Source organism: Bos taurus, chromosome 29, assembly GCF_002263795.3.
Source record: "Bos taurus isolate L1 Dominette 01449 registration number 42190680 breed Hereford chromosome 29, ARS-UCD2.0, whole genome shotgun sequence".
Classification (NCBI taxonomy): Eukaryota; Metazoa; Chordata; class Mammalia; order Artiodactyla; family Bovidae; genus Bos; species Bos taurus.
Window position 1 is genome coordinate 41,128,967 of NC_037356.1, and position 11,653 is coordinate 41,140,619.

Consider the following 11,653-nt stretch of genomic DNA (forward strand, 5'->3'; position numbering starts at 1 on the left):
TGTTGGACAGGGAGGCCTGCGTGCTGCGATTCATGGGGTCGCAAAGAGTCAGACACAACTGAGTGACTAATCTGATCTGATAATCCCTATAGCAACCACTAAAAAAAACAAACAAACCAATTACATATAGCTAAAATACCAACAAATTTATATGGATTTTCGCAACTGTTCAAGACAGAAAAGAAGGAGGAGGAACCAAAAAAAAAGAGAGAGAAGGGAAAAACAAAAAAACTGTAAAATGGTAGATCTAAATCGAACTTTAGCAAATATTACACTAAATATTAATGAACTAAACAGGCTAATTAAATTCTCAGCTCTCATCTTGCTTGGCCTCAAAGCAAAATCTGTCACAGCTGGTCATTCTTTCCCTGACTTACTTTCTCCTCCTGACTCCCAGGACATCATCTTCATTCATTTCTCCTCCTCTCTCACAAGCTGTGCTCCTGTTCAGTGTCCTCTCCTGGGATTGAGACTTGATTCCAGAAATAGCCTTTGGGACTCAGCGCTTGATCCTCCTCTTTCTCAGAACTCCCTTGGCCTAGTTTCAAAGTTCAATTCTGCCCATTTTTGGCCCATAACCTGTCTTTTCAACTCCTTACATCTATCAGCCTGTTCACTATTTCCACTTAGATGTCTAACAGACAACTGTCCACTTCTTGTTGGAACACAACTTATTTTGCCCCAAATCTGCTCTGTCTGAGTAACTAGCTCTGTCTATTTCTAGTGAAGGACATGAATCCCTTCAATCGTTCACATCAAAAGCCTGGAGTTATCATAAACTCTTTTTCTCTCATACCTTGCATTCAGTTCATCAAGTAACTGATCCTGCTGGTTCTACCTCCAAAATATATCCAGAATGCAACTACTACTCATTCAGCCTTGGCCCCAACTATCACTACCTCCTGCCTAGATTACTGCAAAGGCCTCTGAATTCATCTCTCTGCTTGTATTCTAGGCCTTTACAATCTGTTCTGACTATGGCAACTAAATGATCTTTTTAAAATAGAAGTCAGAGGGACTTCCCAGAGGAAGGAATCCCTTGGAAGTCCTGTAGTTAGGACTTGGTACTTCCATGCAGTGGCCCTGGTCGAGGAACTAAGATCCCACAAGCTGTGCAGTGCAACACAAAACATAAACAAAAATAAAATAGATGTCAGATAGTATAACCTTCCACTAAAACCCTACAATGGGACTTCCCTGGTGGTCTAATCTACGTGCCAAGGCAGCAGACATGGGTTTGATCCCTAGTCTGGGAAGATTCCACACACCACAGGGCAACTGAGCCCATGCACCACAACTACTGAGCTTGCACACCCTACAGCCACTGCTCCAAAACAGAGAGAGAAGCTATCTGCTTGCCGCAACTAGAGAAAGCCCGCTCCCAGCAATGAAAACCTAGCATGGCCAGTCAATCAAATCAATCAATACTCTGCACTGGCTCCCCATGCGGGCTTCCCTGTGGCTCAACTGGTAAAGAATCCAGCCGCCATGAGGGAGACCTGGGTTCGATCCCTGGGTTGGGAAGATCCCCTGGAGAAGGGAAAGGCTACCTACTCCAGTATTCTGGCCTGGAGAATTCCATTAACTGTATAGTCCATGGGGTCACAAAGAGTCAGACACGACTGAGCAACTTTCACTTTTCACATGGGCTTTAAAAGGCCCCACCTGGTCTGGCCTCCCATTTCCCCTCTAACCTCAGCTGGTACTACTCTTCTCCTCACTTGTCGCCAGATGCAGTGGCTTCTTTGCTATCCTTCAACTCAACAGACATGTTCTTGCCTGAAGGCCTTTACATAGGTTCTGCCCTCTGCCTGGTACTCTTCTCCATATATCCATACAGCAAACTCCCTCACCTTCCCCCCATCTTGGAAGGATGTCATCTTCTTAATAGGGCCTACCACAGCCATCCTTATTTAAAATTACAACTTGCTCCTCCAAACCTAGAACTCCTGATTAATTTATCCTACTCTACTTTTATTTATGGATTTATCACTGGTCAAAAATATATACTGGACCATTTACTTATGACGTATATTCTAAATTATTTGCCCTACTATGATGTACGTTCCACGAGGGCAGGGATCTTTATCGCTTTTGTCTTTGGCTGTATCTCTATGACTGACTGAATGCCAAGTGCCAAAGAACAGGAGCAGATAAAATGCTTTGTGCAGTAGCAAGGGTACCAGGGGAGCAGAGGCCCTCCTGTGGGTTGGCTCTGCCTACCTCCCTCCGGCCTCATCCTGCACTTCTCTCTTCCTGTTCACTGCTTCCCAGCTCCACTGGCCTCCTTGATTCTTTAATAAAGTAAGACTGTCCCATTGGATGGCCTCTGTTCTGGCTGTCTGCAGTGCCTAGACTACTCTTACCCTTTCCTTTGCGTGTTTGGATCCCTCTTGTCATTCACGTCTCTGCTTCAATACGAAGCCTTCAGAGCAGCCTGCCCTGCCACCCAATCTGATATTCCTCCTCCATCACTTTCTCAACACTGCATCCTAGTTTTCTGTATTAGGCCTTATCACCACCTGAAAATTTCTTCTCAATTCTTTTTAAACAGTTGTCCTTACTCACTCTATCGAATTCCATACTACAAAGTAAGTTCCACAGAACAGACTTAACCGTTCTACTCATCACCATATCCCCAGCGCCTATGACAGTGCCTGACATGGAACAGGTGCTCAATTAATACTTGTGGTGTGGATGGAGACAGGTGAACTGAACCTTATGTGTGGACAGGATTCACTCTTCTCTTCCAAAGGGCATTAAGCTGTCCCTGGGGACCTCTAGGATGCCAATCCACAGGGAAGACAAGGCTCCTGGTTTTGAGGTTAAAGAGAGAAAGTGTCTCACCTCTGAATGGTTTCTTCCTGTTCCTTAACCATGTGTGCCAACTGCTGGAAGATGGAGCCCAGCTCAACAATTGTGGACTCAATGTTCTGCATGGTGTCTGCCCGGCTCTGGATGTAAGAATCCTTCAGAGGAGAGAGAGCGTACATGAACAACAGGAGCTTCTGAGGGTGGGTCCTGCCTCTCTGGGGCTTTCCAGTTGGCCATTCCACCCATGGCACATGCCAAACACTTGCTTGTGACCACAGGAGAAAACAGGGGAACAACTCCTCCCTGCCTCAGAGCGTGCGTACCTGCTCGTCAATGAGCTGCAGCTGCTGGCTGGTCCTAGAGTCCATCATGTCAATGGCCACATCCCCAGAGGCTCGGGACTCCGCCCCCAAAACCACAGCACCGCCCCCTGGGGGGGAAGAAAGACAACATGGCACTTCTTAGCAGTTAAAAGATTCAAAGCCCATATGCTCTGGATTTGAATCCCAGCTCTGGCACTTACTAGCCTTGTGACCCTGGACAAGTCATTTAACCTCTCTGAGCCTCAGTGTTCTCACCTGTAAAATGGGGGATAATGATAGTTGCTTTCTCAAAGGGTGGTTTTGAGAATGAATGACTGTGAATATAATGACTAAGTGGACCAAAAATTTAAAAAGCTCATTCTTTTGAACATGACTGGATTCACCCTCAACAGGGGAGAATGCTGGAGGCTAGATGCGGATTATAGATCCCAGGCATCAGGAGTGACCTCTGAGAAAGCCTAAAGAAAGCAACTTCCTTAATCCTCTGCTCTCCTACCCAACCCCTGCCTTAGGGAGATACCCTGAGACCCAGAGTCACTATGCCTTACCCCTCAGGGCTCCCTGACTTGCCTGTGACTTACCCAGGTGGTTGGGGGCAAGGGGCAGGGCTGATACAGGCGCCCGGGAGAACTGCTCCCGCCGGCTTCTCTGCTGCTTCAGGTTCTGGGTTTGGGGAAGAAATGCAAAGGTCCTGAGGCCTCTGGAAAGCGGGCACATTAGATTGCCCCTGGTGCCCGTGACCCTGTTGCCCTTGCCCTTCCCACTGCCCTCTGGGGCCCTCATGCCCAGATTCCTATCCCTCCTACCCAGCTTCTTCTCACCTCTGTCCTCACTTCTAAAACTGACTTGAAGTCGTTGGACATGGAGGCCAGTTTTGACTGGAAGAGGAGGAGAGAGGATCAGCCAGAGAAGACAACGCCTCCTCCCTTCTGCCACCCCCTCTCCCTGGTCCCACCTGCAGGGAGACCACGATGGTGTTGGAATGGGTTTGCAGGTGCCGGCCACTCTGGCTGCCCTTGGCCCTCACGAAGTCCTGAAGCTGGGCAATTTGTTTGTTGAGGCTATTGATGTCCTGGTGAAAGAGTCAACAGAAAAACAGTATCAACCAGGGAGGTGGGGGCTCAGCCAGTGTCTCTCCCACGTGGACGTCTCTGGCAGGGATGGCAGGATGAACATACTAGCAGGGGTGATGCTGTCTCAGACAGTCAGGCCAGAAGGGCCTGCTGGTACAGTCCAACCTCTGGAGGTTGCTCTGGCTCAGTCCCTGCAGAGTAGAGCCAGAAAGAGGTGAAATGTGGCCTCGTCTGTCTGTAAAGAACTGAGTTGTTTACTCCCTCCACCCTACTGCCCTGCTCACTACTGCTCATGGCCACAGACCCCTTAAAAGGCCAGAATCTCAGACCCAGAGCGTGCTGACCAAAAAGCATCTGTGTTGTACTCAGGAGATGGGAGGAGTCCTTCAAACATTAACGAAATGCTTTTTATATACACAATTCCTTTTAAAAAATTACTACTAAAAAAATAAATAAAAATAAAAAAATAAAAAATTACTACTGCAGGGACTTCCCTGGGGGACAGTGGCTAAGACTCTGCACTCCCAGTGCAGGGGGCCCGGGTTCAACCCCTGGTCAGGGAACTAGATCCTACACACCACAACTAAAGATCCGTGTGCTGCAATGAAGACTGAAGAATGAACCTTGAACTGCAGTGAAGTTGCATGCTGCAACTAAGACCCGGTGCAGCCAAATATACACATATGGGCTTTCCTGGTGGCTTAGACAGTCAGGAGGCAAGAGACCAAGGTTCCACCCCTGGGTCAGGAACATCTCCTGGAGAAGGGAATAGATACCATGCCAGTATTCTTGCCTGGAGAATTCCATGGACAGAGGAGCCTGGTAGACTTATACAGTCCATGGGGTTGCAAAGAGTCAGATACGACTGAGTGACTTATATACACACACACATATATTTTAAATTATTTTAATTAATATATTTTAAATTACTATTGCAAAAGAGTGAAAGGTGTGACTTGTCGAACTTTATACATGAGTTAGTAGCACAGCCAGGCTTTCTACACGAGGCCACTGGATCCTCTGCTTTCCCAATCCTGCCTGCTGAGGGCCTCACAAGACAAGGGAGATGAAGGACTGACCGGGAGTGGCAGAGAAAGCTTGCCCCAGAGCAGCTAGGTCCAGGGCAGGACCAGAGGAGAAAGAGGAGGGGGAGGGGAAAGGGGTCACAAATAGCTCAAAAAATAGGCTAAAAAATACTAGATCAGGCAACTTCTAGAATCCCTCCAACAGTCCCCTGAATTAGTACCCCAGCCCCAAGGATTCTCAAGTCCTCTGGACAATTTCTGCTGCTGACAGCCATGTATTCGAAATGGTATTCCAGGTTTCCCCCCATAAAATCTCCTCCCCTAGGAGCTCAGAAAATGCCACTACTCCCCACTTAGGTGCCCAAGCTAAAAGCTTCTAAGTCACATACTGACAACTCCTTAACCCAACCTATACGCCACAGCACAATGACAACCTTCACTGAGCATTTACTATGTATTCAGACCTTGTGAACAGAACAGCAGCCCTGGCTTTGATTACCGTGCACCACACAACTTGCTAAGCAGCTTATGACTTTCTCTTCAACTTAACCCAGAAAGCAACTCTTTATCCTCCACCTGCCCTGAAAAGTTATTCCGCCTTCCTCTGTGCCATTTTGGTAAATGGCACCACCATTCACCAGCTGCTCAGACCAAAAACTTAGCAAGTCATCTTCAATTCCTCCCTTCCCTTAATCTACAAGGAATCCACAAAGAACCCAGTTGATTCCAACATACACTCTGAATATGTCCACTCATTTTCTTCTCTAACAAAGCCACTCTAGTCCAAACTGTCCTCTCTTTCGAAAATCGCCTAGAGCCTCCTAAGTGACCTTCCTTTCAGAGTCTGCCCCCAACAAGCCGTTTCTACACAACAACCAGAGTGACCCTCCAAACCCAAAACAGGGCATGTATGTCATCCCCACTCTTAAAATCTTCTAAGAGCTTCCCACTAAATCTAGAAAAGAATCCACATTCCTCACCGAGCTGACGCAGCTACACGGCCTTGGTCTGCCCGCTCCTCTGGCCTTACCCCCCAGCCTCCTCCTCACTGGCTGTGCTGCAGCCACGCTGGCCCCTTCCACATGTGTCAAATGTATCAAAGCCACTCAGGCCTCAGGGCCTCTCCCTTTGCTACTCCCACTTTCTAGACCGTGCCCCTCCAATCTTTGGATGATCAATTTTTTCCTTACCATTCAGGTCTCCATGTCCCTTCCTCAGCTATGCCATCCCAGATCACCCCATATAACGTGGCTCCTACCCTGCGGAGCTTACTCTCCTTATTTAATAGGATGACCCACCACCTGAAATTGTATTTTCTGTTTATTTATATACTGTTTTGGAGAAGGCGATGGCACCCCACTCCAGTACCCTTGCCTGGAAAATCCCATGGATGGAGGAGCCTACTGGCTGCAGTCCATGGGGTCCCAAGAGTCAGACATGACTGAGCAACTTCACTTTCACTTTTCACTTTCATGCACTGGAGAAGGAAATGGCAACCTACTCCAGTGTTCTTGCCTGGAGAGTCCCAGGGACTGGGGACCCTGGTGGGCTGCCGTCTATGGGGTCGCACAGAGTCTGACACGACTGAGGTGACTTAGCAGCAGCAGCAGCATATACTGTTTGGTTCACCCACTTGGAAACGAAGTTCCCAAAGGCAGGGATCACATGGGTCTTCTTTGCTGTTGAATCCCCAGAACCAGGCAGCCAAAAGTCACTCAGTAATGTGAGGGATTGAAAAAATAAACCAATGAAGCCTCACAACAACCCTGCAAGGTGGGTACTGTTCTCATCGCCTTTTTCTTTAAAAGGGGGTGGCCTGCCAGGCTCCCCCATCCATGTGATTTTCCAGGCAAGAATAATGGAGTGGGTTGCCATTTCCTTCTCTAGGGGATCTTTCCCCTTCCTTCTCCAGGATAAGCTAGCTTACCCAACGTCATAAGTGGTGAGGCCTGGGATTTGAAGTCTGTCTCAATCCAGTCAGTGGTTACCTATGCAATAATGCTCCAACAGGGACTTCCCTGGTGGTCCAGTGGTTAAGAATCTGCCTTGCAAAGCACGGGACTTGGGTTCAATCCTTGGTTAACGAACTAAGATCCCAAATGGTCTGAAGCAACTAAGCCAAGATGCCACAGCTACTGAGCACACACGCTGTAACTAGAGAATCAGTGCACTGCGGGGAAAGATCCCCCATGACGGCAGTGAAGGTCCCACATGTCACAGCGAAGACCCAATGCAGGCAAACACATAAATATTTTAAAAAGAGTAATAACACCCCAGTAGTTGATGGAACCCTCTTCCATTCAGCACAGCATCTCTTCAACGTGTCTGCCCTTTGGCCTCTGCCATAATCATCTTCATACCAGACAACTGCACAAGCCTCTACCCTCACCTCTCTGCCCATTCACGCTCCAGGGTGTTTTTTCCTCCCATGGACATTCAATTTCTCACGTTATCCTTATCACATTATTCTGGGAAAGAAGCAAATCATATCGTTAGAGCTGCTATAACAGTGTCTTGCAGATAGAACTGGAATCCAGGTTCTAATCGTCTTTGCAGCCCATACATTTAGAGTGATTCTACACTCCTTTGCAAGCCCCATGATGGTCTTTACAACCACCTACCAGTCTACAATTTCAGCCTCATCTGCTGCCGATCACTCATCTGATCAACAAGTATTGAGCAAGGACTACACGCCAGGGGATTCCCAGGTGGCGCAGTGGTAAAGAATCTGCCTGCCAATGGAGGAGACACAAGAGACACAGGTTCAATCCCTGGGTCGGGAAGATCCTCTGGAGTAGGAAATGGCAACCCACTTCTTGCCTGAAGAATTCCATGGACAGAGGAGCCTGGTGGGCTACATTCATGTGGTTGCAAGGAGACAGACACAACTGAACCATTGAGCACTACACGCCAGACACTGTCACAGGTATCTGGGATACATCCCTGAACAAAGAGAAAGAAAAATTTCTGCTCTTGTGGCATTCCCATTTGTTATTTTCTTTTTTGTCCAGGAGGTAAGTGGGAGGAAACAAACAACAGACACAAGCTTGAAAGAGACTGTTAGAATGTATCAAGTGCTATAAACAAGAAAATAGAGCAAGGTAAGGGAGATCAGAGCTGGAGGGGCTGGGGTATTAAACAGCAACGTAGGCCTCCCTGAGCACATGACATCTGAGCAAAGACTTGAACTTTTCCTTTTTATGAGACATGCCGGTGCACACTGTTTGTTCTGTCTCAAATGTTCTTCTGTTGCCTCTCCACAAGCCTCGAAATCAGCTCAGTTTTCACCTCCTCGATAAAATCTTTCCCAGTGTACCCAGAATCTCATTCATCTTTTTGTACCATCTTTTTTGTGCCACTTGCTGCCTATTCATTGTAAGTGTGAGTTTATGGGACTGGATACCTCTTCCAGACAATAAGCCCTTAAAGGCTGGTATCTACCTCATAATGCTTGTGTGCTAAGTGTCCAGCTTTGTACATGGCAGATGACCACTGACACAACAGAGGAGTAGGATGTTTGGAGTTGGCTAGAATGGCACCCCACTCCAGTACTCTTGCCTGGAAAATCCCATGGGCGGAGGAGCTGGTGGGCTACAGTCCATGGGGTCACTAAGAGTCAGACATGACTGAGCAACTTCACTTTCACTTTTCACTTTCATGCATCGGAGAAGGAAATGGCAACCCACTCCAGTGTTCTTGCCTGGAGAATCCTAGGGACGGGGGAGCCTGGTGGGCTGCCATCTATGGGGTCGCACAGAGTCGGACACAACTGAAGCGACTTAGCAGCAGCAGCAGAGAAACTTGCTCTGAGACTCTAGAGCAAGGGAAAGAGATGGAAGTGATGCAACTGGAATGCCCGACTCTCCTGATCGCTAGTCGCTCACCTGTTTGATGATATAAGTTAGCTCCTCAATTTCCACTGCCTTATCATCAAAGAGGGACTTGCGCTTTGCCACTGCAGAGACAAACAAGAAGCCACCACAGGTGAGGTCGGAGACCAGACTCAAGACAGTATGGTTCCTCAGCCCTCCGGTGTTCATTGCCCCAGCTCTGAAAGGTCCAGGAACACTCACAGATTGTCAGCTTCTCCAGCTTGGCAAATGTGTTGCTGAGGTCTTTCCCAATGCGCCTGCAAATGAGCACAAGTGAGAACACCGTGGAAGGGAAGGAGAGGACCTTTCCCACCTTAGCACCAGCACAACCAATCCCAGTCCTCGCCACCAAGGTCACCACAGGCAAGACTACATCTCCTCAGACACTGGCCAACCTACCACATAACTTCTCCCAACTCACTTGGCCATGAGGGTAAATTCACTGCGCTGCCGGACAGCACGCAGAGCCGGCTTGTTTGCCTGGATTCCATTCTGAAAGGCAACATCAAAAAGTAAATTTTTTCCTTCCCACTGCCAGCTTTCACTATTCCCCAGGCATCCTCTAAACTCGCCCTCTAGCATTAGTGGCATCCTCTACTGGACAGGCCACCCAAAACCTGATGCCACCACTTACTAGAAGGGGGGCTGGGGACAAGTGACTTAAATCACTCTGAATCTGTTTCCTCTTATGTAAAATGGAGACAGTTCTACACATCTCCTTTTGTTGTTGCTAAGATTAAAAAACATAAGAGTTATAAATTATTTTAGCCAAATACTGGGTCCATGATAAGCACTGAATAAATGGTAACTAGTATTACCATTCTATTCCTCCAACTGGGGAATTGAGAGGATAAACAGGAAGCTCTTGGAGAGGATATAGAAGAGCAATTGTAAACAAGAACTGAGCAGTAAAAATATTTAAAATCACACTCAGTTTCCACTTGGATTCAGAAAGTCTGGGCCAAAACAAAGCTATCTAATTTTTTAAAAAAGCACTCCCAAGTGATTTTATTAAAATTACTTTATTTGGAAAGTTTCTTTCATTTTACAGATATAAAAACTGAGGTCCAACTAGATTAACTTCCACGTTGTCACAAAGCAAACTTGGTAGAATTACACTGGAATGAGAATTTAAAGTGTTTGTCTCTGAGCTAAATAAAGGCTCTTTCTAGAACCTGTTCCTTATCCAAACCAAATATACTGTAATCATTTCTCGCCCTGAGATATTCGTTTCAGAATAGCAACCCTAGATTCCTGATTAAATAAAACAACAACAAAGTCTGGATCCCTGCCTCTAGATTAGCTAGCCCACCTTTTCTCTGATGCTTGTTAGATCCTACCATCCCAAGCTAGACCAGGTCTCCATCAGACTCCCCCAAGAATTACGGTGCTGGAGCATCCCCTCTCCCAGGTTTGAATAAGACTCATTCTGCCTCTCCCAGTCCAGGTCCTTACCTGACGGCTCTGCAGGGACTTGCAGGCTGACAGGAACTCCTGGGTCCGATCCCGGCAGGACATGGTGTCGGGAGGGGGAGGGACCAGGGCCACTGGGGGGGGCAGAGGGGCGATGTCGCTGCTGCTACTGCCAGCAGTTGCAGGGGACAGGACCTGTGTCTTTGAGAGACCCAGGTAGACACCCTGATCCGTGTTCTTAGATCCGTAGCGTTTCCGCGGGATCATTGAGACGCATAACCTCGGACTGTGGTGGAGGGGAGAGTGTCATTCCTCAGGCAGCCTCCTTCTCCACCAATCCCCCGCCCCAACCAGCAGTTCTTCGGGGCCCCTCCGCACTTGGCACGGAGTTTCGAGCCCGAAGCCACCCGCAGATCCTGGGACCGGCCCGCAGCTGACAGGATCCTGCTGCTTCTGCGGCCCAAGCTGTCCCCCTCCTCAGACTCTTCTTCCAACTTGGTTCCGGCAGCCACAGCACGGGCCGGGGCCCTGAAGTAGAGGCAGGGCCAGAGCCAGGTCCTGTGGCCCTGAGGCTCCAGCCCGTCCCTTGCAACTGCCCCAGGCCCTAACTGGGCTCTCTCGTATCCACGGGTTCCTCCGACTCCTCAGGGAGAAACGGTGACGGACCACCTCAGAGGGACACACGTCGGTGGGCGGAGGGGGGAATCTCTAGGTGTTTATTTGAAGCAGGAAGTCCCACCCTCGCCTCGCCCAAGTCCCACCTTCTGGAAGTCTGCAAACACTGATTAGCTAACGCCGACGTCCTTCTTAAAGGGGCTTTTCTGATTGGACAGCGAGGTATTCGCTCACTCCGAGCCGGGCCGGCAGGACTTGCCCGCTTGTCCCTGGTTCCCTTCCCCCAGCCCGGCGCCGTCCCCGGAAAGAACGGCCCAGAGCAGGCACGGCAGCCAGACCCTACCGAGTCCTACCTCCTTTCTGCCGCCTGCCGCCGCCGCCACTGCTATAATCTCCCAGACCGTCACCGCCTCCTCCCCCTGGAGTCGAAGCCGCCGAAACCCGACCAAAGACTGGAAGCCGCCACGTCACCCACACGTAACCCCACCCCCGATGACGGGAAGGCGGTGCCACGCCTC

General features: G+C 48.8%; 1 protein-coding gene across 3 annotated transcripts in view; it reads right to left on the reverse strand.

Annotated features, from left to right (window-relative positions):
- Positions 1 to 11,578, reverse strand: part of STX5 (syntaxin 5) — a 28,292-nt gene extending 16,714 nt beyond the window's left edge. Inside the window, exons 1-10 of one of the 3 annotated variants that reach the window (XM_059882837.1) lie at positions 11,489 to 11,578; positions 10,563 to 10,806; positions 9,529 to 9,599; positions 9,309 to 9,364; positions 9,120 to 9,190; positions 4,093 to 4,209; positions 3,959 to 4,015; positions 3,719 to 3,800; positions 3,138 to 3,244; positions 2,848 to 2,969 (exon numbers count right to left, since the gene is read on the reverse strand). In XM_059882837.1, coding sequence (XP_059738820.1) covers positions 2,848 to 2,969; positions 3,138 to 3,244; positions 3,719 to 3,800; positions 3,959 to 4,015; positions 4,093 to 4,209; positions 9,120 to 9,190; positions 9,309 to 9,364; positions 9,529 to 9,599; positions 10,563 to 10,787 — 908 coding nt within the window. In that variant the 5' untranslated portion in view covers positions 10,788 to 10,806; positions 11,489 to 11,578. Of the gene's footprint in view, positions 1 to 2,847; positions 2,970 to 3,137; positions 3,245 to 3,718; positions 3,801 to 3,958; positions 4,016 to 4,092; positions 4,210 to 9,119; positions 9,191 to 9,308; positions 9,365 to 9,528; positions 9,600 to 10,562 lie in introns of all 3 variants that reach the window. The other 2 variants (XM_059882838.1, NM_001075444.1) reach the window with 2 other exon arrangements.
- Positions 11,579 to 11,653: the final 75 nt, after the last annotated feature.